Source organism: Erinaceus europaeus, chromosome X (genome assembly GCF_950295315.1).
Source record: "Erinaceus europaeus chromosome X, mEriEur2.1, whole genome shotgun sequence".
In the NCBI taxonomy this organism is placed as follows: Eukaryota; Metazoa; Chordata; class Mammalia; order Eulipotyphla; family Erinaceidae; genus Erinaceus; species Erinaceus europaeus.
In genome coordinates, this window is record NC_080185.1 from 917433 (window position 1) to 943369 (window position 25937).

The window sequence follows — 25937 nt, forward strand, 5'->3', positions numbered from 1 at the left end:
GTTTGCTTTGCTCCTGGCTTCGCCTGATTGTGCAGGCTGTTTGAACATCTGTAGGGCACCCTCGGGCTAAGGTAGCCAGCTGCCCAAGTCCTCAGGAATGTTTGGTCTTTTGGTTTCCTCGAGTCCTCGTGGCATCAGAATTTGTGCTGTTCGGGATGGGCCTCGACGGCCTGTACACAGAGGCCAAGGTGGTCAGCCAGAGGGAGAAGGCGCATGTGTGTCACCGCCATCAGGAAGAGGAAGAAGCGGAGAGCTGAGCAGTGTGTGCGGGGGGAGAGGCCAAGGGCCTGGGTGGGCGCCCCGCGACCGGAGTGGATGGCGCCGGCGGACCGCACACCAGAGCCGGCTGGTGGCACTGGGGGTCGCGCCCGCTCCAGTGCGAGTCCCCAAGCAGGGGCCCCAGCGCGGATCCAAGGCGAACCGCCGGCGTCTGGAGCAGGAGTCAGGCTTCCGCGCTCGGTCGCCCACCAGACCGGCGGCAGAACCCGTGGGGGCTGGGGCGGCGGCCCGGGCTTCCTCCCCGCAGCCCCTCGGGCGTGACGGCTCCCCGCGGGGCGGGACCTCGGGAAGCCCCGCCCCTCCCCGCCCCGCCCGCCCCGGCTGGTGACGGCCCAGCCGCGCTGATCCCGCCGCCGCCGCCACCTCCGCCGCCGCCTCCGCCGCTCGCCGCTCGCCGCTCGCCGCCCACAGGCCCTGCCCGGCGCGCCCGCTCGGCGGAGGGTCCCCGCGCCCATGACGCTGAAGACGAGCGAGGGCGACGGCGGGGCCGGCATGCGCTCGGCGCTGTCCGACCTGTACCTGGAGCACTTGCTGCAGAGGCGCAGCCGGCCCGAGGTGAGCCGGGCGGGGCGGCCGGGCGGCCGGGAGGAGCGCGGGCCGAGGCCGACGGACGCAGAGTCCTGGGGACGGGACGGGACGGGACCGGACGGGGGACGGAACCGAAAGACGTGGGGGCCGGACGAGCAGTCGGGCTGCGGGCGGCCCTGGGCCGCGGGAAGGAGCCGGCGGGCTTCCCGCCACCCCGGCGTACAGGCCGGCACCGAGTGAGCCCGCCGGGCCGCCCGGGCTCTGGGTGCGGAGCAGCGAATCCCGGGGCCCCGTCCCGCACCCCCGCCCCCGGGTGCGGTGCACGGCTGATGACAGCCGCGAGCGGCCCGGCGCGGTCCCGGCGGCCCAGAGAGCCCCTCCTGACCCCACGTCCGCCTCGCCTCCCCTCCCCCCTCCCCTCCCCTCCCCTCCCCACGGCGGTGGTGGAAGCCTGCGGGCGGCGGGCACGGGCGAGGCACAGCAGCCACCGCGCGCGCTGACCACCGCACCCCAGGGCTGCCCCTGCGCAGTGCCGGCCGGCCTCAAGCGGCCCTGGCCCAGCCTCTCCTCCCAGAGAGGAGCCCCGCGTCCCCGGGCGGCGGGCTGTGGCCCGCTCCACCTGCTCCCTGGGCTCCTGAGAACGGAGCCCAGAGCCGGGTCCTGACAGAGTCTCCGAGAGCCGAGACGTGGACCCTGGAGCGCGAGCTTCCGCCTTCACACGAGGACGCTGCCGTGCGCCCGCTTGGCACAGCGAACGGGCAGCGGTGCCATTCCCCGGGTCACCTCCGACGGCAGGCCGGCTCCGCTTCTGGCTGCAGACTCGGAGTGGCTGCACTGAGCGCAGGGCCAAGTGATCTCCTCCCAGCCGCACCCTGCGCGCGGGTCCACGCGCCCCTGGCCCTCCTAGTGCAGGTCAGCAGAGTCTCGGTGTGAAGCTTCATAAGAGCGCAGGCCTCCCAGACAGCCAGAGCTCACCCGCTGGCCGGCAGCGGGCAGGGACGTGGGCCATCAAACGCCCTGGCTCGCAGCCGCCTGCTGGGTTCTCTTGCCTGTGGTCTTCTCGGCCCCAACGGGCGGAACCTCCGCCTTCTCGCAGCACCTCGTTATTCGATTTCTTGGCAACTTGACCAGGTCCAGCTAGCACACAGGGCACTTTGCACACCGAGTTGTGCCGTGTGACGAGGCTTGACTGACAGGCATGCTGTGTGTGCCCATCACAGGGACTGGAGCACTAGCTGCATTCAGAAAGTCGCCTGGCACCCCTCCCAGCCCTGGAAGTCGCTGTGGAGACTGGCCTGCTTTCTGGTGCTGCCATTCTGCCTGTTCGAGACACTCTTAGGGGAAAAAAAGAGGGAAAAAAGAGGCGCAGATCCAACACCGTGGCCGTGCCATGCACCTTGTTACCTGTCGGTTGGGGCCAGGTGTCGGACTGCGCGTAATTCCTCAGCATCAGTTACCAAGAGCCGCAGCCCTGAGAGGCTGAGCGAAGTCTGTGTGAGAGACCGCCCTCGGCCCCTGCCACCTACTTCTAGGACCGGGGGTGCCGCCGGAGGTGCTCTGAGGTAGCTTGAGGTCACTTCAGGGGCAGGCTGGCTTCTTTTCTTTTCTTTCTTTCTTTCTTTTTTTTTTTTTTTTTTTGCCTCCAGGGTTATCACCGGGGCTCGGTGCTAGCGCTATGAATCCACTGGCAACCATTTCCCCCATTTTTTTTTAATTAGGACAGAGAGAAATTGAGAGGGGATTGGGAGATAGAGAGGGAGAAAGACACACACCTACAGACCTGCCTCACCACTTGAAAAGTGACCCCCTGCAGGTGGAGAGCCTGGATCCCTGCGTGGGCCCTTGAGCTTCGTACTATGTGTGCTTAACCTGGTGTGCCACCACCTAGCCCCCAGGGCTCGCTTTCTGTGTGAATGCCCAAGACATCAGCCCTGCACATGGCCTCGAAGGTCACTCTGTGGACATCCTGCTGCCCTGCCTGTGTGCCCCCAGCCTTAGCCCCTCCTGCGCTCTCTGGCTTCTTCACTAGCTGCCTGGGCCCGAGGGGAGAGCTGGGGATCCCTGACTCTTCATTAAGATCTCAGCACTCGGGGGTCGGGCGGTGGCGCAGTGGGTTAAGCGCATGTGGCGCAAAGTGCAGGGACCAGCGTAAGGATCCCGGTTCGAGCCCCCGGCTCCCCACCTGCAGGGGAGTCGCTTCACAGGCGGTGAAGCTTGTCTGCAGGTGTCTGTCTTTCTCTCCCCTTCTCTGTCTTCCCCTCCTCTCTCGATTTCTCTCTGTCCTATCCAACAACGAATTGCATCAACAAGGGCAATAATAATAACCACAACGAAGCTACAGCAAGGGCAACGAAAGGGGGAAAAAATGGCCTCCAGGAGCGGTGGATTCATGGTGCAGGCACCGAGTCCAGCAATAACCCTGGAGGAGGAAAAAGATAAAAAAAAAAAAAAAAGATAAGATCTCAGCACTCACGTAGCTCAGGTGATGGGTTCTGCCTGGGGGCACGGAGTGGCTGGGGGGTGTGCCAGTGAGTAGCACCCAAGGCCAGGCTCCTTGCCACATCTTGGATGTGGTTGCTTGGCTGGAGGGAGGACTTTCCCCTTTCAGTCTTTCTTTTCAGATGGAGGGGAGAAGGTACTGAGGGCTTGTCGGATTCTTTAGTCCCCTCCCCACACCCAACCCCCCCGCCATTGCAGGCTGCAGAGTTCAGGGTGTAGGCAGCTCAGTGACCCTTCCTCACACACGTTCTTGTGGTCCGGCACTGTGGACACTAGAGCCTGATCATTCTTGGTGAACAGTAACCAACTCTGTCTCCCTTGTAGCGCTCAAAGATGTCTGCATATTGCCTAATGTTCCCAGGGCCAGAAGAACAGAGTCCCTGAGTCTGTCGTGTAGCCACTTTCCCCTAGCTTCCGCGCAGTGACTTCTGGGAATGACTTTCCAAAGCGCTGGGCGAGGGGAAGTGACCCGGGGGCGGGACAGGAGAAAGGCTGACCTGGCAAAGCAGGAGACGGGCTGCTTGGGCTGCCCACACCCTTCGGGTGGTCAGTCTTCTCTGGAGCCCTTTGGAGCCCTTCGAGTGGCCAGCACCACCCCTCACCCTGGCCATCTGCCCACCGCAAGGGTGACTTTGTAAGTGGTGTACTGACCTTCCACCCCAGGCGACCTCATAGTTCTCACCAGAGGGGCCCTGTTGGGAGGGCAGTGGCTCACACAGAGCTGGCCCTCCCGGTGTGTGTGTCTAGAGGGTGGGACACAGGTGGGCTCAGTTCCCGGCATCCCCACGACCCGACCCTCAAATGTGAGGGCTGCCTCTGCAAGGCATGTGCCTGTGCTCTCTCCCTGAGCCCTCAGAGACGCCCTGTCCCTATCCTCACCCGGGCTTCCTTGTCACCGTCGCCCTGTTGATAGGTGAAGTGTGAGTCCCGTGTGGGTGACAGAACTATGGTGGAGCCCTGACCACAGCGCGGATGCAGGTGTCCTGCTTCGTGGGAGGAGAGGCCTGTGCCTGTGTGTGCTGCCTTGGGCAAGTGGAGCGGTTGGCACGGGCTCTGTGGAGACTGGGCCTGTAGCCCGGTCATGGTGGTGATAGGCCTGCTGGAAAGCTTGGGGCGCTGAGCACTCTCTGGTGCCTCCAAGTGCTGTTTTACTCACAGTTCCTCTCATCTTTCTCCGGAGGGCTGGAGAGTCCCACCCCACAGAGAGTTGGTGTGTCTGCCCACGCCCCTGACCCCAGGGCTCCCGGGCCGCCCTCCGTGCCTGGGCTTTGTGGCCCGGCCTTTTCCTAAGTCTCCCTGTGGAGGCAGTTGGCCCAGAGCCCAACAGCAGGCTGAACAAATGTTTGTTCTTCCCTAGCTCACTGTCACTCTTAATCCCATTGTCTGAGGGAGAAAGCCCTCTTCAGCTGCCCTGCTGAGCACCCCTTCTGCCAAGTTTGCTTTTCTGTCTCTGTTCTGATCCCGACTTCCTTCGAGCAGCTGCTTCTGCCCTTTGAACCTGCTGCAGATGTTTCCTCTGAAGGGTTTTCAGAGCTGGGTGTGGCCACTCCAGCCGTTGGTGGGATTAAAGGCCACTGGCCGCTGTTGGTTCCTTTCTCTGTACCCAGCCTAGGAGCCCCTGCTCCTGGGTGCCCTGCAGGTGTGCTCTGCTGCCTTTGACCTCAACTCCCAGCGCTGCCCTCAGCTGCTCGCTCCGTGGCCACGGTGGGCACTCGGACCCAGAGGTGCAGCTTTCACACCTTGAGGGGTGGGGAGAAGGCTCACTGCGAGCCGCCCGGGTCCATGAGTGAGCCAAGCAGTCTGCCTTTGTGGGTGTAGACACCACACCGGCAGTCAGTGCAAATGGAGCAGCACCCAGGGCCAGGTGGGCAACTGCGGGGCTGCACGGGAGGGGGGACAGCCAGCAAGGCAGGGAAGCCTGAGTCAAGACAGGGTTTAGATGGAGTGACTGATGAGAACGAGCACATGTGGCATCGGGGATCGAACCTGGGTCCTCCTGGCAAGGCCTGTGTGCCCCCGCTGCCGAGCCACCTCCTTCTCAAGCACAGTCTGGGCGAGCTGTGTCACCGCAAGACTGGGAATAACTGGCAGGCAGAATGCGTGTCTGCGTCCCAGCGTCTGTCTTTGCCTCCCCCAGTAGAGCAGGCTCCTCTGTGTGTTGGCCTCAGGACTCCCTGTGGCCTGCTGGCCTTCTGCCCCATTCCCAAGGCCACCTGCTCATTCTGAAGAAAGCTCACAACCTTGGGCTGGGTTTCCTGAGCACTTCGAGCATGAAGCACACATACTCTCGGTGCTGGGTGGTGAGAGGTTGCACCGGCCCTCTCCCATGTGGTCTGTTCCGTGAAGGGGTGACCCTCAGTTCCCCCAGTCACGAGTCGCTGGAGGGCAATGGCCAGTGGGAGAAGCCGGATTCTGGGGGGTGGTCAGAGAGAGGCTGGCCAGTGCCCCCTTTCTGAGTAGTCTGGGCCTGCAGAGGGCTCAAGAGGAGGGCAGAGTGTGCCAGGAACACGGTGCCTTGGGGAAGCCTTACACTCCTGCAAGCTCAGTCTCTTCTTATCATCACGTGCTGCGTGTGGGTGGCCGCAGTAGGGGCCTAGTCGTCCGGAAGGCGACAGGCATCCTGCTGGATAAGTGCATTTCAGAGTCCAGCCTTCAGGATGGCAACTCGTCACCTTTTCTGGGCGGACTGCGCTCCGGTGAGCATTGCTGAGTTCAGATTTAAAAGGCTGGCATGCTAAAAGTCCCTTTGTAACAAGGCTGAAAAGGAAGGATGTGAGGAGCCAGCCTGTCAGTGTGTCCTAGGTCCACTGGCACATAGACGTCTCCCTTCCAAAGGTCGTTTTGTGTTCAGTGGACTTTCCACTTAGTCCCTGTTGAGGATATTACATGGGGACACACTGCGCCTGTGGACACAGGACACAGGTGGGCCTTCAGAAGGCCTTATCGAGGCTGCATTACAGCCCATAATAAACCGGTGTGGCCCACTCACCCAGCTTTATGGCCACCTGCTCGCTGGCAAGTTTGCTGAGAGGGAAGGTGGTATGACCACCACACCCACAGATCTTGCCTGGGTTCCAGCTCCCCAGCCCCGTACTCGCTGTGAGAAGGCAGGGTCCAGCCAAGCCCTGGTATTTCATGCCTCAAGAGTGTTGAGATTGGAACTCAGCATCTTCCTTTCTGTTTTGTTTCCGAGCCACTGTGTTTCACAGCAGTTCTACGGTTAGTGCCCCGTGAATTCCTCACTTGACCCACACAGACGAGATGCATGTGGTGAGGACATGCAGACACCATAGGCCTCGCTGCGGGTTTTCTTGACTCTAGAGGCACAGACATGTGACCTCGAGTCCAGGAGCTCCTGGCTTCTGACTTGTGCCCCAGGGTCCCAGATCACTGTGGGCAGTGCTTTGAGAGACTGTCTGTTAGCTGTGCACCCTGACCTCTGACCTGGCCATCCCGGAATGTGGCCAGGCATCTCACTGTCTCCACACCCATCCTAAGCAGCGTCTGCTTCTCGAGGACCTTCCCCCAGTCCTCGTTACCAAGCCTCGTGATTCTCGTGATTCTCTGGTTCTGGTTCACCACTCCGCTCCCAGATGAAGAGTCTTGTGGAACAGCTGGCCAGAGCCTCACGCACCCGTTAGCGGGCTGCTCTGCATATCCCCTGCCTATTTGCTCACCGGATTGGGCATTCTTCACGTACTCTTGGAAATGACACACTGCTTTGTCCACACCTTCTCTCTCTCTCTCTCTCTTCGTCCACACCTCCTCTCTCTCTCTCTCTCTCTCTGTTTTTTGTTTGTTTGTCTTTTGTTTGTTTTACGAGAGCACTGCTCAGCTCTGGTTGATGGTGGTGCAGGGGATTGAATCTGGGACTTCAAAGCCTCAGGCCTGAGAGTCTCTTTGCAGAACCATTATGCTGTCTACCCACTGCTGTAGCTTTCTTCCCTTTCCTATTTTTTAATTTATTTATTCCCTTTTGTTGCCCTTGTTTTATTGTAGTTATTATTGTTATTGTCACTGATGCCGTCGTTGTTGGATAAGACAGAGAGAAATGGAGAGAGGAGAGGAAGACAGGGGGGGAGAGAAAGATAGACACCTGCAGACCTGCTTCACTGCCTGTGAAGCGACTCCCCTGCAGGTGGGGAACTGGGGGCTCAAACCGGGATCCTTAGGCTGGTCCTTGCGCTTTGTACCATGTGCGCTTAACCCGCTGCACTAACACCCGACTCCCCCTTTCCTATTTTTTTAAAAAAATGTTTTTATTATATTTATGTATTTGATAGAAATATCCAGAAATTGAGAGGGTAGGGAGTGATAGAGGAGGAAAGAGAGAGACCCCTGCAGCACTGTTTCACCACTTGCAAAGCTTTCCTCTTGCAGGTGGGGACCGGGGGCTCAAATCAGGGTCCTTGTGCATTGTCACATGTGCACTCAACAAGGTGTGCCACCACCTGCCCCCCCACTCTAGCTTTTCTCTTCATCACACAGCAAGAGGTTCTAATGTTAAATTTTCCCCCACGGGGCTAGGTGGTGGCACACCTGACTGAGCACACGTTACATGAGCAAGGCCCCGGGTTAAAGTCCGTAGTCCCCCCTGCAGGGAGATAGCTTTGTGAGTAGTAAAGCAGGGCTGCAAGTGTCTCTCTGTTTCTTTCTCTCTCTTTCTCTCTCTCTCTCTCTCTCTCTCTCCCTCTTCCCTTTTCTGGCTTTCTCTATCCAATAAATAAATAAATAAATAAATAAATAAATAAATAAATAAATATTTACTTAAAAATAAATAGTGGTTCGGGAGGTTGTGCAGTGGATAAAGCACTAGACTCTTAAGCATGAACTCCTGAGTTCAATCCCTGGCAACATATGTACCAGAGTGATGTCTGGTTCTTTATCTCCTATCCTCAGAAATAAATAAATAAAAATTTTAAATAAATAAAAAATTCCCCATCATTTTATAGGGATTTGTAGTACAGTTGTTGACAATTTCTCATCTCCCCATGAAAGGTGTTTGCAGAAGACTCTCAGCCCAAGGCTTTGATTTCTTTTTTCTTTCTTTCTTTCTTTCTTTTTTTTGTGGGGGTGAAACATAGTGGTTCAGTCCCCTACTATGACTTTGTTGCTGTGAATATATTGCTGTAGCTTTTTCAGTAGATGTTTGATGTATTTAGATGGCTTCTCATTGGGTGCATAGATGTTAATAATTGTTAAGTCCTCTTGATTGACTGATCCTCTGAGCATTAAGTAGTGTCCATCCCTATCTTTTCTAATCTTATCTATTTTAAAGTCTATCGTGTCAGGTATGAGAATAGCTGTTCCTGCCCTTTTTTGTGGGCCATTGGCTTGTATGACAGTTTTCCATCCTTTCACTTTGAGTCTGTGTTTGTCTTGTGGAGTTAGGTGGGTTTCCTGTAGACAGCATATGGTTGGGTTGTATTTTCTGATCCATCTTCCTACTCTGTGCCTTTTAATAGGTGGATTCGGGCCATTGACATTTATTGATACCAAAGACTGAAGATATTTTAATGCCATTCTTGTAGATTTTTGGAGTGTTCTGATATATGGCCTATTTATACTTATCTGACTGTTTATAGGAGACCTTTCAGAACTTCTTTCAGGGCAGGCTTGGTGATGGTTATTTCCTTCAACTGTTGCTTGTCTGAGAAGGTTTTGATGCCTCCATCTAGTCTGAATGACAGTCTAGCAGGATACAGCCATCCTGGTTGAAAGCCTTTCTCATTGAGCACTCGATAGATATCTTGCCATTCTCTTCTGGCCTGTAGTGTTTGTGTGGAGAAGTCTGCTGCTAATCTTACGAGTTTTCTTCTGTAGGTGACTCTTTGTTTTTCTCTTGCAGCCTTGAGGATCCTTTCATTATCCTTATTCCTTTCCATTCTAAATAGGCTGTGTCTTGGTGTCTTTAAATCTGGGTTAATTTTGTTTGGAACCCTCTGGGCTTCTTGAACCTTTATGTCTTTGATGTTGTGTAGACTAGAGAAGTTCTCAGCTACTATGCCCTGAAGAATGCTTTCTTCCCCTCCCTCTCTTTCTTCCTCTGGTAAGCCAGGAATGTGTATATTATTTCTTTCGAAGGCATCCCATAGGTCTCTGTTGTTGTTTTCAGTGTCTCTTAATCTCTTTTTGAGATGTCTCTAATTCATCCTTGATCTTGCTAATTCTGTCTTCAGCCCCATTCATTCTATTCTCTCTCCCTTCTACTGTTTTCTGGGGTCCATCTATTTTGTTACCCTGTTCTGATACTGTTTTAGCTTGTCCAGCTAGTTGTGATCTTAGCTCGGCTATTTCAGCTTTCAGCTCTCTAATAACCTTGAGATAAGTAGCGTTTTCTTCCAGAGTCTCATTTCTTGTTTCTGCATTTCTGATGACAATTCTTTCAAACTCTTTACTCACTCCTGTGATTATTTCCTTAACTAGTCTTTGGATGTTGACCTCATTATTTTGTGTGCTTCAACCTTTGGGGGTCTCTTAGCTGGACTCTTGTCCTGGTTCATTTCACCAGTATTTCTTCTTATTTGTTTAACCATTTTATATAGTATGTTATGAGCTCCCTCTCTCAGTACTTTTCAATTTGCTGATCACTCTTGTGTGGATTGACGTCTAAGTAAGTTAATTAATGGGTTCACAGTTGTGGAAATTGACAGTTGTTTCCATAGTATTTTAATCCCTGAGTTGGAGCTCAGTGACTTAAAAGCCTCTCTTATTCTTTCTCTTCCCTGTAGGCTATGGGAGCCTGAGGGCATTTAATCAATAAGTAGGCTTCTTAGCTTAATCACTGACTCCTGGCCAAGAGATAAAGTAGGGTGTGGCAGATATCATCCAGTGGTTAGGCAAAGAGACTCTCACAGCCCCACTGCTAGGCCACTGAGGTGTAGATCTTCTCCTGGGTTTCCTGGTTAGTTCTCTGTTCCCTGGTGTCAGCACAGGGCCTCCCCCCTGCTGCTGCAGCTTCTCAGGGCAGTAGCAATGGAGACTCACAGTTGCATTTGGTGAGTTTAGGGGAGTCCTCTCCTCCCTTCAGCCATCTTTTTGTTGGTGAACCAGACTCTCTGTCCACGAGCCACACGTGTTTGCACTCACCGGTGATTTGGTGGCTTCCTGAAGTCGTTCTAGTCCTGTCTTGTTGCGGCCCCAGATGATCTCCTGAGGCTTTGATTTTCTTTAGTCTTTAAGTTCATCAATTTTCCTCTGCGTGGGTCCTGTTTTGGGCGTCTGGCCCTAAAGCTGACACTTGTCTCCTGTTCTCTTTCTGAGGGGTTCTGTAGTCTTATACTTTACATTTCAGGCCACGGTGCTGTTGTAAGGAGTAAGGCTTAGGCCTGCAGTTCTGCCTTTGCTTCTTCCTGTCCCACCACTGCTCACCCCTTGGGGAGACAGCCGCCTCGCCCCCACTGAACTGTGTTTGTGTGCTCACCAGTCAGCTGGGCAGTGGTGTCTGGGTCATCTCCTGTTCCCTGATCCATGTGCCTCCACCACATAGCCTTGACTACGTTGGCGGTTTCTGGACAGTGTGGACTATGTCCTGTTCTCTTCCTTTTCGGAATCGCTTTAAGGATGCAGGGAACAGCGCCTCTCTGTCCGGCATGTGCTCTGAAAAGGGAAGTTGCTTTCATGGGACCTACATGGGTGAAATGACCGAAGTCCCTTATGGGTACTAAGGGCAGGGGACGCAGTCCCTGACACTTGCCCCCCATGCCAGGCTGCAGTTCTGGGGGTGGTGTACGCCCATGTGTGGGGACCTTGCTCTGTAGCCCTGGCCCGCCTTCCAGCCTCTCTACCACTGGAGAGAGGGTGGCTTCTCCTGGTTGTGACTGAGCAAACCAAAGTGCTTGCAGCTTCTACCTTGCCGGCTCCCCTGAGAGCTGTGAGCCCCACGCTGGTTCCTTTGTGTGTTGGCCTGTGGACACCCCACTGCGTCAAGTGGCACCATCGGCGAGCCCTCCTCTGTGTCTGTCCCCTTGGTGGCATCACTGACCCTCGTCATGGCCATCTGTCCAGTGTGAGGGCAGTGGCAGCCACTGCAGCTGGAAGCTGTCCCTTCTCACCCCTGTTGGGGGTGGTTGTAGGGATGGCTGGGGGCCCAGTCCTCTCTCAGCGGACTCTGGCCACCGGTGTGGTCAGGTTCTCTCTACAGTTCTGGCCTAAGAGACAGGAACAGAAGTCTGAGGGCCTGGCCCCTCCCTTCTTCTCTCTTGAAAGTGGAGCTGACACAGCTTTCCTGAGTGGCTCTCAGCCAGGCCCCTCTCACTTCTCTGTTCTGGACTCTCCGTCAGCTTCCTTGCACCTTCCCGCCTTCACTGCCTCCACTCTGCTGTGCTGGGACCGGGACCGGGACCGGGACCGAGACGGTTCCTCCAGCTCCTCGCAGGCTGCCAGCGTGTTATTAGACACTCTTGTCCCTGATGACTTCCTGCTGTTTGCTTTTTGCTTTTCCCTCTGGGTTTCTTTCTGTTTCCCAAGGTTGTAGGCTGCCAATTGGAAGTCGAGTCCTAGTCATGCAGGAGCCAGAATGCCAAGCATTGTCCTTGCAGCTCTGAGGAGTCGCGGGCTCTCGTCTGCCCACATGGAGATTTGCGAGTTCCCCATGCTGAGCATGTCAGCGCATCAGCATGCCTTTCAGCCTTCCCACCAGCAGACTCACACAGGGTGGGAATGAGCGGTTCACCCTGGCACCAGTAACCTACAGGGTCCGTCTGCTGCTGCTTTCATTTTCGGGTGACGATGCCGAAGGCCAGAGTTCAAGGAAGTAGCCCAAAGGGACTGACTGTTGCTTCGAAGGGGTGGGTTCCTGGTCAGATGCTCTCTTTCCCTTGCAAGGCTCTGTGAGGGTCCCTGTCTGAGCTGACTGCCTTCTCACTGCATTCCTGGGCTGAAGTGACACACGCACACGGGATATTACCGGAAGGGTAGGCCTGCCCTCTCCACACCTACCGCACACCCAGCCCCTCCCCTGGAAGAGCCCCTTGCTGTCTCACCCTGCCCTCTGATGTGCTTCTGTAGCGCAGGTGGGCCCCAGCGGGTGCTTTCTGTCTGAGCTGATGGTGGCGCTCCTTTCCTCCATGTCCCTTCGTCTCCAAGATGAGCTTACTTCCCGCGGGCCTGATGTCTGCATGCTGTGAGCTCAGCACCATGGGCTCAGCTCAGTGCTCGGGCTCTGAGCTCCCGGGTATCTGAAGCCAGCTTTCCGAACACACTCCTGCATTCCAGGGCTGTCACAATTGAGATGACATGTGACCTGTGTCCCATGAGGTCGGGGGGCTCTTCAGTTTCTCTTCTTAGCACTGCCCTCCTGAGTAACTCAATCATGAGGGGCACCAAGCCGCTCCTCCCAGAGCCCAGCAGCTTCCCATCACCCCTCCCCCCAGCCCCAATGGCGCAAGTGGTCACACTCAAGGGTCAAAGCGGCCCTTCATAAACCACACTCAGGCCTCTTCAGCCTCCAGCTGGCCAGACCAGTTCATGTGATATTCTGTCTGTGATGGTGTGACTTCCAGCACTTTTTTTTCTTTCTTTCTTCCTTTCTTTCTTTCTTTCTTTCTTTCTTTTTTTGTCTCCAGGGTTATCACTGGGGCTCGGTGCCTGCACTACGAATCCACTGCTCCTGGAGGCTATGTTTGCCTTTTTGTTGCCCTTGTTGTTTATTATTGTTACTGTTGTTATTGCTGTCATTGTTGTTGGATAAGACAGGGAGAAATGGAGAGAGGAGGGGAAGACGGGGGGGAGTGAAAGATAGACGCCTACAGACCTGCTTCCCCTGCCTACAGACCTGCTTCCCCGCCTGTGAAGCGACCCTCCTGCAGGTGGGGAGCCGGGGCTCAAACAGGGGTCCTTCCGCCGGTCCTTGTGCTTCGCGCCATGTGCGCTTAACCCGCGGCGCTACCGCCCAGCTCCCGACATCTAGCACTTTCTACTTGGCCTTTCTGACTGTGGTGTCACTAAGCCCTGGACCACTCCCACAGGAGTGGATCAGACAGGTGAGGAGGCGGCCACAGAGGGAAGGGTGTCCCAGGGCAGAGCAGTGTCCGGGGATCAGTCATTGTCCCGCTGTGACGGCTGTACTCCAGTACAGGCTTTTAGTGCTGGTGTGGGCAGTGCACCCCACCTCCTCCCTTGGCTTCTTGGCAGGAGTGAAGGGTGACAGAGTGGTCGTGAGGAAACCCAGCCTCCACAGTGTCACATGAGGGGCAGGCCATCCAGAGTGCCGCACAGTATGGAGACGCTGCCTGCCGTCGGGGCGTGGCCTGAGGACTAGGCTCAGTGTTCGTGGTGCAGGAGATGACACCTTTGCTGTGCTCTCAGAAGAGTCGGAGGTGAAAGTTCACAGGACTAAAAATGTGTGTGGTGGCCAGGAAAAGAGGGCTCAGGAGTGAGGCCCTGAGTCCCATCTTCAGCACCACATGTGCAACTCTGGTCTCTCATGAAAAAATGTGAGGGGCCAGGTAGTGGTGCGTTAAGCGCATAGCACAAAACGCAAGGACCCACGCAAGGATCCCAGTTTGAGCCCCCAGCTCCCCACCTGCAGGGGGGTCACTTCACAGGCAATGAAGCAGGTCTGCAGGTGTCTGTCTTTCTCTTCCCCTCTCTGTCTCCCCCTCCTCTCTCCATTTCTCTCTGTCCTACCCAACAATGACGACAACAATAAAACAAGGGCAACCAAAAGGAAATAAATATTTTAAAAAAGAAAGAAAAGAGAAGGGTGACTGAGTGACCTCTAGAGCCCTGTGACCTGGGTCCTCTGCTGGAGGGGCACACAGCTCCTTCCCAGAGTCCCTGAGCATGTCAGCCGCTGCCGGCTTGGCCCCGGCAAGTGAGGACACCGGCCTGCTACCCCCACTGCCCACCTGTCAAGCCTGTGGACTGACTGTCGTTTCTTCCCACAGGCTGCGTCACAGCAGCTGAATGCCATCAGCGAGGACATGTATGCCAATGGCTCTGCCGGCCCGAACAGCCCAGCCCAGGCCCAGGATGTGCGCAAGGTGCGGCTGATCCAGTTTGAGAAGGTCACAGAGGAGCCTATGGTAACGCCCCACCCTGCTGCTTTACTCTCTTGCTGTCCATCTGTCTGTTCATCTTCCCACCCCATACTGTAGACCACCCTAGCTAGAGAAAAATCTGCCTAAGACATCTGACCCAAAACCTCAGAAAAACTTGAGGGAACCGGGAGGTGGCTCATGTGGCAGATGTGAGCCCTTCCATGTGTGAAGTCCTGGGTTCAAGCCCTAGCACCACAGAGGGGCACAGTGCACAGAGTGCGGGGGCTTCCATGGAGGGGTGGATCGGTGCAAGGCCGTCTCTCCTGCTCGCCTCGCTCTGGAAAGTCATGGGCTGGGTGACGGCACACCCAACTGAACACACGTGTTACTCTGCACAAGGACTCAGGTTCAAGTCCGTGTCCCCTCCTACAGGGGAGATGCTGCATGAGTGATGAAACTGGGCTGCAGCTATCTCTCTGTCTCTCTCCCTCACCTCTCACTTTCTCTGTCCCATCCAATGTAAATAAATAAATATAAGATTCATTAAAAACAAGAAACAGAAGAGAATATCATGCCAGGAGACCTGTTGGCAGCACCACCCCGTCTGAGGCCCTGCGCTCGTTCCCTGGCACCACCCCGGAGAAAGCAGGACGAGCCGAGGAAGGAGGCTCAGTCAGTGTGCCGCTGCTGTCTTTCAGGGCATCACTCTGAAGCTGAACGAAAAGCAGTCATGTACAGTGGCCCGCATTCTGCACGGCGGCATGATCCACCGGCAAGGTAGGCTGGCTCGGCCCCCAGCACTGCTGTGGCCGGGAGGCAGCAGGCGGTAGCGGGTGGCAGGAAGCTATCCTGTCTGAGCTGAGCAGGTGTGGTTTGTGTGTCAAGAGTGACTTGTGGCCCGAGAATCGGCTGCTGAGCTCGGGGAAAGAAGTGCCCATGTGTGTCCCGAGGCTCTTCTCTGTCAGAGCACTGCGGTTGGGAGGGATGAGGGCCTTCGGCTGAACCGACCGCCCCTTCCCTCACCTGGCTGGGTACCGTCAAGCCGGTGTGTCCTGTGTTCTAACCGGGGCTTCTTTTCTGGGGCTTCCTGAGCAACACCATCAGCTCCTGCTTAGCTGTGTCTTCTTGCAGCCTGATGTCTCATCTCGTGGCAGGCTCGCTGCATGTGGGGGACGAAATCCTGGAGATCAATGGCACAAACGTGACCAACCACTCGGTGGACCAGCTGCAGAAGGCAATGGTGGGTCTCTGCCGGGTCGCCGACGCTCCCCTTGTATCTGCACAGTCTGGACGGGGGCTGTTCTCCCCAGGGGCTTTAACCGAAGGCCCTTTGTTCTGTTGTGCACATGAACCAACACTTGGTAACGCTGGGAGAGGGGCAGGCCAGCCGGACTCTGCGTGCGTGCGCGTGCGGCATGTCATGAGGGCTGACGCACCCCCTCGCCGGCCCTCGGCTCTGGGCTTCCCATCTCCTCCTCCTCTGCCCCTGACTGTGTGCCCCAGAGACCCATCCGAGCGCAAGCACTGTAGGCACTCAGCTGAGTGCCTAGCAGGGTGAGGTGGAGAGGGCGACTCGGGAAGGCATGTATCGCCGGAGCCAGGGATGAGAGGAGTGAGTGGTGCCAGGTGCCCGCAGCCTCAGTGCTGCTGGGAGAGCAAGTGGCATCTCTCCAGAGCTCTCGCACGGACTCCTGCCTCTGGTCAGGACCAAGTGGCAGGGGCCTGGGCTTCCTGGCATCTGTGAGCCCGCCAGTGGCTCCAGCATGTGGAAGGAGGCCCAGTGCAGTGCAGGCAGACCCAGCTCGCAGGGTCTTGGGTTCACTGATGGCAAGCGCCAGGGGCTCCGACAACACTTGCCATTGCCGTGACCTCGACACACAGGGGCGTAGACCCTCCGTGACCTCCACACACGCCAGAGAGAGGCCCTGAGACACAGCAGAATGCAGGTTGTCAGCCACAGAAACCCCCTCGGGCGCAGATGCTTCTTGGTCCGTGTCCAACAGGGGTGACACTCTAGCATGTGGTGCTGGGGACTCATGTCACACGTTGAAAAGCTTGAGGAGACCCACCCCTGGGTTCCATCCACAAGTGAAAGATGGGAAAAGTTAGCATGTCGAAGAAACCGCAGAAGCCACAGCCCCCCACCAGCCCCCACCCCTGCACCGACTCAGGAGTGAGTCTCAGAGCGTGTCATTCACCCTGGGGAAAGTCATCCGAGGGGAGCACCTTCACAGGGGCCTGCACAAAGCAGAAGGTACATGCGGAAGAAGGGCCAGCTGTCCCCATGTCTGCTGCAGTAGGGGTGGGGGGCACACTGAGCCCTGTAGAACCGGAAGCTCTCCCGAGCAGGTGTAGACCCCTGTCAATGAAAGTCAAGCGGAAAGCACGAGGAGGCATGATGGTGGTCTCTCACACAAGTCTGACCCCGGAGTGCAGTTAGAGGAGGAGGTGAAGGCAGCCTCAGAGGGAGGGACGGAGACGGACGGACAGACCTGTGGCGCACACGCTACTTCTGCTTATTTGCGAGCCAAGATCGCAGCCTGTAAGCAGCAGGGTGCATCGCAGCCTCTCTGGGACTCTGTGGGCTCAGGCAGGCAGGAACCAAGAGGGACAACCATTAACTTCATTATTCTGTGTGTCCATGTTGTCACTTGGACGACAGAAGAGGCTTCAGAGGGAAAGTGGTGCTTTGAAACCCCAAATCATACAAATTTCCCTCTCCTTTCTTTTGCAATAGAAAGAAACCAAAGGAATGATCTCACTCAAAGTTATTCCCAACCAGCAGAATCGTCTCCCTGCACTGCAGGTAGGTGGCGCCCTTTTCCTTGTTGTGATATGGGCAGAAGGAAAATTACAAATGGGCCTTGAACATAATACAGAAAGATGCCCAGCCTTGGGGCTGGATGATGGTACACACATTACCGTGTGCAAGGATCCAGGAGGTGGGACGCTTCACAGGCGGTAAGCAAGTCTTCGGTAAGGCGTCTCTTTGTCCTTAGCGTCTCCTCCCTCTTGTTTCTCTCTATCCTCACAATTAAAAAAATGGAGGGGGGGGGATGTGGCCATCAAGAGTGGTGGACTCCTCAAGCAGACACCAAGCCCCAGCAATGACCCTGGTGGCAGGGGGCGGGGGAGGGAGGAGCCCCAGCCTTACCAGTCACCACATAAATGTAATGCAAAATGTGTGTGACACTAATTTTCACTAAGTACATTGACAGATAACAAACAAAATAGTTCTGCATGGTCCCCTGCCCCCGTGACTAATAGTGCCACAGCAAGAGAGCTCTGAACACTGAAAACGTAGACACTTCTGTGCTAGAAAGGAGGTGGTAGAAAGAGAAGCGGGGGCGGGGGGCGCTGGACGGTAGCACACCGGCTTAAGTGCACGTAGTACAAAGCTCAGGGATCCCGGTTTCAGCTCCCAGCTCCCCACCTGCAAGGGAGTCGCTTCACAAGCGATGAAGCAGGACTGCAGGTATCTATCTTTCTCTCCCTTTCTATCTCCCACTCCTTTCCCAATTTCTCTCTATCCTATCCAATAAAAAAAAAAATGGCAGGATTCCTAGTGCAGGCACTGAGCCTCAGCGATAATCCTGGAGGCAAAAAAAAAAAAAAAAGAGAGGCCCCTGTGTTTCCACCCATTCACCAGGTCAGCACTGCTCACCGACTGTCACAGAAAATGCTCAGGAGTTTCTATGGCAGGTCACTCATGATGGTGTCATTTCCTTGTGTGGGTTAAAAGGAAGTTTTACGGGGCCAGGCAGTAGCGCAGCGGGTTAAGTGCACATGGTGTAAATCGCAAGGACCGGCATCAGGATCCCGGTTCGAGCCCTCGGCTCCCCACCTGCAGGGGGTGGCTTCAAAAGCAGTGAAGCAGGTCTGCAGGTGTCTTTCTCTCCCCCTCTCTATCTTCCCCTCCTCTCTCCACTTCTCTTTGTCCTATCCAATGACAGCAATAACAATAACAATGATAAACAACAAGGGCAACAAAAGGGAAAAACTAGCCTCCAGGAGCAGTGGTTTCATAGTGCAGGCACCAAGCCCCAAGCCCCAGAGATAACCCTGGAGGCAAAAATAAATAAATAAATAAATAAATAAATAAGGAAGTTTTGGTGGTCCGGGAGACGGCACAGTGGATAAAGCACTGGACTCTCAAGCAGGAGGTCCTGAGTTTGATCCCCAGCAGCACATGTACCAGAGTGATGTCTGGTTCTTTCTCTCTCTCCTCCTTTCTCATTAATAAATAAAATATTAAAAAAGAGAGAAAGTTTTGGTGCGTGTGGGCGAAACTACAGCCAAGTGTGGGAATCCCAAGTATAAAGCAGGATGGATTTATTTATTTACTTATTTATTATTGTTTTTCCCCAGAGCCCTGCTCAGCTCCGGCTTATGTTGGTGCTGAGGACTGACCCTGGGTGGGACCTTTGGTGCTGTAGGTGGGAGAATATGTTTGCAGAACCATTGTGCTCTCACAGTAGAGGACTCCTTATCCGTTGCTCATGTGAATGGGTGAATGGGAGCCAGGAGCTCGGGGCTTCCACCTGCAGACTGTGGCATCTCCATCACCCAGATGCCACCTCAACAGCAGGCAGTTGTCAGGGCTGCGTCCTCCCCTCTGCCCTGGGTGCTGCACTGCCACCTGTGACTTGAGGTGCACTTCTCGGCGGACACATGAGGCTAAGCTGCCTTTGAAACACTTCTCTTTTACTATTTCATTTTAATGAGGAGAGAGGGCACGCGCGATACAGAAAGACCAGAACCCTGCTGAGCTCTGGCTGACGGTGGTGCTGGGGATTGAACCTGGGACCTTGAAGGCTCAGGCAGGAGAGTCTTTTCCAGAACCACTGTGCTGTCTCCCCAGCCCGCCATCTTCTTTGGCAAAGTAGCAGTTCAAGACATGTTTTCTGGATTTAGAGTTGTCTGTATAATCCGGGTATGAGGCTTTTGTCTTGTGGGCCTGGGTATGTGCCCTTCTCCTGTGGGGCTGGGGAATGGGCTGCAGTGTGCCACCTCACTCTACATTCTGTTGGCATGAGATGAGATGTGCCTCGTTTTTCTGATAATGGTTGGGGCCCATGCGTCCAAGCCATCGGGGCCAGTGTGTGTGTGTCGGAGGGTTCTGATGACAGGTTCAAGGTCCTGAACACATAAGCAAGTGCCCAGGTATTATTATCATCAATACGTTTAGTTTTACATAGTCTATTCATTGCATAGAGACAGATATAAATGGGGGGTAGTTAGCATAGTGATTATGCAAATAGATCTCATGCCTGAGGCTCCAAAGTCTCAGGCTTAACCCCCCACACCAGCATAAGCCAGAGCTGTGCAGGGCTCTAACCAAAACAAAGCAGCCCCCGCCCCCAATGAGACAGAGATAAATCGATAAGGTAGGAGACAGAGAAACACGCGCACCAGCGCTTCACCACTTGTGAAGTTTCGCCCCTGCACGTGGGGACCAGGGGCTTGAACCCAGGTCCTTGAGTATGGTGACATGGGTGCTCTACCAAGTGTACCATCGCCCAGCCCCCAATGTGGTTATTGTCTTGTCTTCTCTGGGCTTCACGACTTTTCTCCGAAAGACCTGAGAAAGTGAGAGACTGAAAGACAGCAGCCCACCCGTGTTTCCGCCGAGGTGGCGGGCTCGGGCTCAAAGCAGGAACCTGGCGACCGTCTCGGTGTGGAGCTGTCCCCGGTCACCCCCTGGGGTGCTTGGTTTCTCTGGGGTCTCACTGATCCAGGTGGACAAGCGTCTCCTCTGTTTCTTCAGTCAGACTCGCTGAAGGCCATTGCTTTCCCGAGCCTGCCAAGAACCTCTCGGACCCTCACTGACCTCCCCCTCCCCCCCCACGACCCTCTTCTGCTCCAGGCCTTTCTGTTCTTTTTTTTTTTTTTTTGCCTCCAGGGTTATTGCTGGGGCTCAGTGCCTACACCATGAATCCACTGTTCCCGGAGGCTATTTTTTTCCCTTTTGTTGCCCTTGTTGTGGTTATTGTTGTTGTTACTGATGTTGTTGTTGGACAGGCCTTTCTGTTCTCAGTGCTAACCTGCCAGCACTGGAGTCTGGTGGACTTCCTTCCAGTCTCTTGACACTTTGGCCTGGACGCCTCCATGCTGACATGCCGAGTCGACGGCCCCTCGAGACTAATTGTCCAGCCATCATTTCGCACCTGTCTTTAAAAACTTCCACCTAGAACGGAAAGTCAGCACTTAGGTGCTCGCTCCTGCTTTAGTCCAGGAAACAGCTGCATGTCAGGAGCCTCAACTTTGTGCTCGGCCCCAGGAAGCCCTCCATTCAGTGCTGACCCCTCGGCAAAACCTGTCATAGCAGCAGGTCTCTCCTCAGTCCCCCTGCTGCTCCGTCAACGTGCCAGAACACTTTGATACCCTCGGCTGCTGCCGCAGTGCCTGTGCTCTGTCTTTCAGATGTTCATGAGAGCGCAGTTTGACTACGACCCCAGGAAGGACAATCTGATCCCCTGTAAGGAGGCGGGACTGAAGTTTGTCACTGGTGACATAATCCAGATCATCAACAAGGATGATAGCAACTGGTGGCAAGGGCGGGTGGAAGGTTCCTCCAAGGAGTCTGCGGGTCTGCTGCCCTCTCCCGAGCTGCAGGAGTGGTAAGCGCAGGCGCACCAGCGCCAGGACCACTGTGGGCAGGCGAGACGTGGGCCTGTGTCCAGGGCTCCAGCCTCCCCAGGACTCACTGCAGTGCCCACCACACTCAGGCAGGCAGGGAGGTGCCCCAGCTTGCAGAGGGGATGCCTAGTCCCCCTGGGATACGGAGTGTGGTGCTCATTAAGGAGTGTGAAGTCCACACTTCTCCCAGCAGCGCCACTGGAGGGGAATTCCTGGAAAGCTGCGTCCTGCAGGGGGCCAAAGGCACCAGGCCTCTTCTGCTCGGGCGGGGGCATCATGAAGGCCAGGGGGCACTGGGCATTTGGAATCGGTGATGCCGCAGCCCCTCCTCACTGCAGGCAAGCCTCCTGGAGCACTCTGCTCCCGGGTGGGTATGTGGAGAAGGCGGGAGGGACGGAGGCCTTGGTCGGTCTTATCCTGCAGGCGGGTGGCGAGCACGGCTCAGTCCGCTCCGAGTGAGGCCCCAAGCTGCAGTCCCTTCGGGAAGAAGAAGAAGTACAAGGACAAGTACCTGGCCAAGCACAGCTCCAGTAAGCCCTGCCACACGCCCCAGTCTCCGCCCCTGCAGTCCAAGCCACCTCCTCACTTCCCCTTGCGGCACAGAAAGGCCGGGCCTTCCTGAGCCTTCCTTGCGTCAGGGCCTCGCTCCACTGGCCGCTCAGCTATGGAACTCGCTCAGGCTCTGCGCTGTGCAGGACGGGTGCAGAAGGGCGCTCAGACCACCGCTGCCAGGGCCGGAGAGCTAGCTCATGCCAGGGTCCTGGTTCGAGCCCCTGCACATGGGAGGGAGGTGGTATGGCACTAGTCACTCTGGGAACAGTGAAATCACACACTTCTAAGACCTCGGCCACACACGCACACACGCACACTATAGACATCGGGCTCCCAAGCAGGGGTCAAGAGTTTGGTCCCCAGCACTGCGTGTGGCAGAGCCATGCCCTGAGGCTCCCTCTATTCATAGACATCTTTTTGTTTTTTGATTTTCAGAGCCCTGCTCACATCTGGTTTATGGTGGGCTAGGGATTGAACCTGGGATCTTTTGGTGCCTCAGGCAGGAAGGGCTCTTTGCAGAACCACTGTGCTGTCTCCGCAGCCCAGTAGAAACATCGTGAAATGTGAAATACGTAGAGAATCAGACCAGCCCGCCCTCCCCCCCCCCCCCCCCCGAAGGGCACACTTGCGCTTCGCTGACAGCTGGCTGAGCCTTCCCCAGAGTAGCCTGCGGTGGGCACTTGTTTGGGGTGCACACCTGTAACCGACCAGAACTTCTGCCTCAGCACCTGAATTCTTGTTGCTGGCAGCCTTAAGAAGACAGAGAATACAATGGAACCTCAGACCCGTTCACACTGTGGTGGGGACTGAACAGCAGCCCTCCTGCACAGCTGGGGGGGGGGGCCTCCGGCTCCCTGCTGTGTATCTGTGTATGCTTGGGGCCTGCGGCTTTCAGTCTCAACATCTGTGCCTGGGTCCCCAGCAGCATCACTCACCATCTTCCACTGAGCAGCTGAGACATTTTCACGCTGCACCCCCTCCCTCTGGGCACCAGTGCGTTCATGGCAGACCAGACGTTTGCCGTCCCATTTTCCTCTCACTCACCTGCAAGGGAGAGGGATCAGATGGTGCCCTTCGCCACCTGGCTGCTACACTGGGCTTGGCCCACAAGGCTCCCAGAAAGTGGCCTGGCGGGTGATTTCCCTCCCCAGCAGGCCTCCCCACCACCCTGGCTCCTCCCATGCTCTGATCTGGTGGTCGCAGAGGCTACAGCAGCTAAGGGGCCCCTTCTCTCCCACATGGGCTATTTTTTTAAATCAAATTTTACCATCTTTATCTATTTATTGGATAGGACAGCCAGAAGTTGAGAGGGTAGGGGGAGACGGGGGAGAGGCCTGCAGCCCTGCTTCACCACTCGCAAAGCTTTCACCCTATAGGCGGGGACCAGGGCCTCGCGCTCAACCAGGTGCACCATCCAGCCCCACCCTGCCCTTTCCCGTGGTGCCCTTCTCACAGGTGTGGCAGTGCGCCCGCTTGCTATCTCCCTCAGCTGAGGTTCGGCAGTAGGGAGTCCAGGTCCAGGCTGGAGCAGGCGGGCCCGGGCGCAGCTCTAGCTAAGCCTGGAAGAGGCAGCCCAGAGACACAGCCGGGTCTGCGGTGTACAGCCCAGCGGGCTGGCGGACGCCAGGAAGCCACACTGCGCTCTGCTCCACTGTTGGGGGTGGGCCCCCGGGAAGCAGGCTAGCCTGTTGTCCCACCTGGCTCTGTGCTCCTGGCCAGCGGGAAAGGGAAAGGAAGGGTACAGCCCCAGCTGGCCTGCCTCTCTTCTCAGCCAACTGACACTGCTGTCTTCTAGTTTTTGACCAGCTGGATGTGGTGTCTTACGAGGAAGTAGTCCGACTCCCTGCGTTCAAGAGGAAAACCCTGGTGCTGATAGGTACCCTCTCAGTCTTGCCCCAGACTTGTCACCACCCTTCTGGTACCCACTGGGGCCTTCATATGCCCTGGCCTCGCAGTGGGAACAGCTCCTTGGAGGGCCTAGAGCGTTCCTGGGGCACATGCCTTTCTCCCAAGGAAACCTGTGCTGACTGCCCACTGCCTGTTCCTCTGCTGGCACTCAGCCCGTCACCCCTCCATCCTGTGTCGGGGCGGGGGGGGGGGGGACTCCTTGGCTGGCTTTCACCCAGCTCAGCTCACTCTCCTCCCAGGAGCCAGCGGCGTGGGCCGCAGCCACATCAAAAATGCCCTGCTCAGTCAGAGCCCTGAGAAGTTCATGTACCCCGCTCCATGTGAGTAGCAACGGCTTCCGAGGAAAGGGCCTCTCTGCTCTGTGGGCTGTTTGGTGAGGGTGTGCAGTGAGCAGATGCCTGGGCAGGCCCCAGGCTGCCTGGAGACTCAGCGCCCCTGGCTCTTATCTCCAGCACGTACGTGTGTGTGTGTGTGTGTGTGTGGGGGGGGGGGGTCTGGTCCCCAGATTGCACTTTAACTAAGAGACAGCTCAGCAGGTAGGGCCTGTCTTACACTCACCTCCACATGGGGGAACTCCACTGCTGTGGCGTCTCTCCACTGTGTCTGAGTAAAGTGACCCTGGTGGTTCAGAGTAAAGCTGTTTACTTTGTACATTATCAGAATGAGACAGAGAAATTGAGAGGGAGATAAAGAGACCTGCAGCCCTGTTCCACCCCCTGCAGATGGGGACCAGGGTCCTGAACCCAGATCCTTCCGCGCTGTGATGTACGCCACTGCCTGGCCCCAGTAATGAATGCTGTTTCTCATCCCCCTCCTCGCTCAGCGAAAACCAAAACCAAAATGACCACAAGCAGTGAAATCACACAACTACGAACTTAAAGTGGGCACAAGTGCGGGTGGGCTTGCAGAACAGGATGTTCTCCAGCCGCCACAGCAGGGGCTCGGTCTGGAGAATGAACCCCAAGCTGGGTGGGGGGCTTTCCCCGCACTGCCTGCGAGCCCAGTGCCACTCTGGCTTCCTGCAGACACCACACGGCCGCCCAAGAAGGGGGAGGAGGACGGGAAGGAGTACCACTTCATCTCCACCGAGGAGATGACCAGGAGCATCTCTGCCAATGAGTTCCTGGAGTTCGGCAGCTACCAGGGCAACATGTTCGGCACCAAATTCGACTCGGTGCACCAGATTCACAAGCAGGACAAGATCGCCATCCTGGACATTGAGCCCCAGGTAGGCTGGTGGAGTCGGTGCGCAGCAGAGCCAAATGTGCGTGCGGGGGGTGGGGGGGGAAGGACACACACACACACCTTCACCACTGACCGGCCCCTCCCTCCCCCCAGACCCTGAAGATCATCCGCACAGCTGAGCTGTCACCTTTCATCGTCTTCATCGCCCCGACCGACCAGGGCACTCAGGTGGTAAGTGGGGACAGGGATGAGGGTCACCTGCTCCCTTAAACCCCCTGGGGACACGTGACCCAGCTCCACGTGGCTGTGGGCACAGCTCTGCCTAGGTCCCCACTGGGCCTGTCTGGGTGTCACCTTCCCCTTCAAGACCACGTGGTCCGTAGGCCAGTGGTGCATGTCCCAGTGCCCTAGGGACAGCGGCCTGCGGTGCCGGCTCTGGAGTGATCAGCACCCAGAGCTGCTGTGAGGATGTGGGTGCAGGTTAGCGGCAGACCCGGGTCTCTCCCTTGCAGACGGAGGCACTGCTGCAGCTGCAGAAGGACTCCGAGGCCATCCGCAGCCAGTACGCGCACTACTTTGACCTCTCACTGGTTAACAACGGTGTGGATGAGACGCTGCGGCAGCTGCAGGCCGCCTTTGAGGAGGCGTGCAGCTCCCCCCAGTGGGTGCCAGTGTCCTGGGTCTACTGAGCGAGCACGCAGCCTGTCCTCCACCCTCCCTCCCTGCTCATCCCACTGTCAGCCACTCAAAGGGCTCTGGAACAGAGGCCACGCAGTGAGGGACCCTCACCCCTCTGAAGCCAGGTTCCTTCCCTCCCCCTCTGCCGGGACTCCGACAGACAGACTGTAGCCTGCTCTAGGAAAGCCTCCGAAGCAATAAAGCCTTGCTGAGCTGCCCGGGCCTGGTTTCCTTCTGGGGGGACGGGGACACTGAGCTTGGCTGGATGACCCAGGTCACCAGCAGGGGACAGCGGCCACCTTGTGAGTTGGGGCGTTTGCACTGAACCCCAGGCTGTGTGTTCCCCACCCCCGTGGCATGGTACGCCCTGAGCCTAACACTTGCACCCCTCTGATCACAAATGTCACCTCAGAAGCACAGTCTGGTCTGAGGCCACCACAGAGGGTCTGCAGCCATCTTCCTGCCCCACCTGAGTGAGTACCCGCCCACTCTAGCTTCTGGGAGCAGCTTCCCAAAGCCCAGCCACCTCAACAGCCTTGCCGGGACTTCTGGGCACTGCTGGGGAGCAGACTCTCGAGGGTCAAACCCCAGACTCTTCCCCCCACCCCAGGCATCAGATCCCCATCTCTAGTGAAAACACTTTTTGCTCCACTACCTCGAGATCACAATCAGAAAATCCAAGAGGAA

General features: G+C 56.5%; 1 protein-coding gene across 1 annotated transcript; it reads left to right on the forward strand.

Moving 5' to 3' along the window:
- The first annotated feature begins 661 nt into the window (after positions 1–661).
- On the forward strand, positions 662–25468 carry MPP1 (MAGUK p55 scaffold protein 1). Its single transcript, XM_016194837.2, has 12 exons — positions 662–834; positions 14196–14333; positions 14987–15065; positions 15443–15528; positions 17026–17094; positions 20712–20908; positions 21351–21457; positions 23275–23355; positions 23627–23707; positions 24413–24615; positions 24726–24803; positions 25085–25468. Exons 1-12 carry the CDS (start codon positions 733–735, stop codon positions 25259–25261), a joined length of 1398 nt encoding a protein of 465 aa, XP_016050323.1. The 5' UTR covers positions 662–732; the 3' UTR covers positions 25262–25468.
- Positions 25469–25937: the final 469 nt, after the last annotated feature.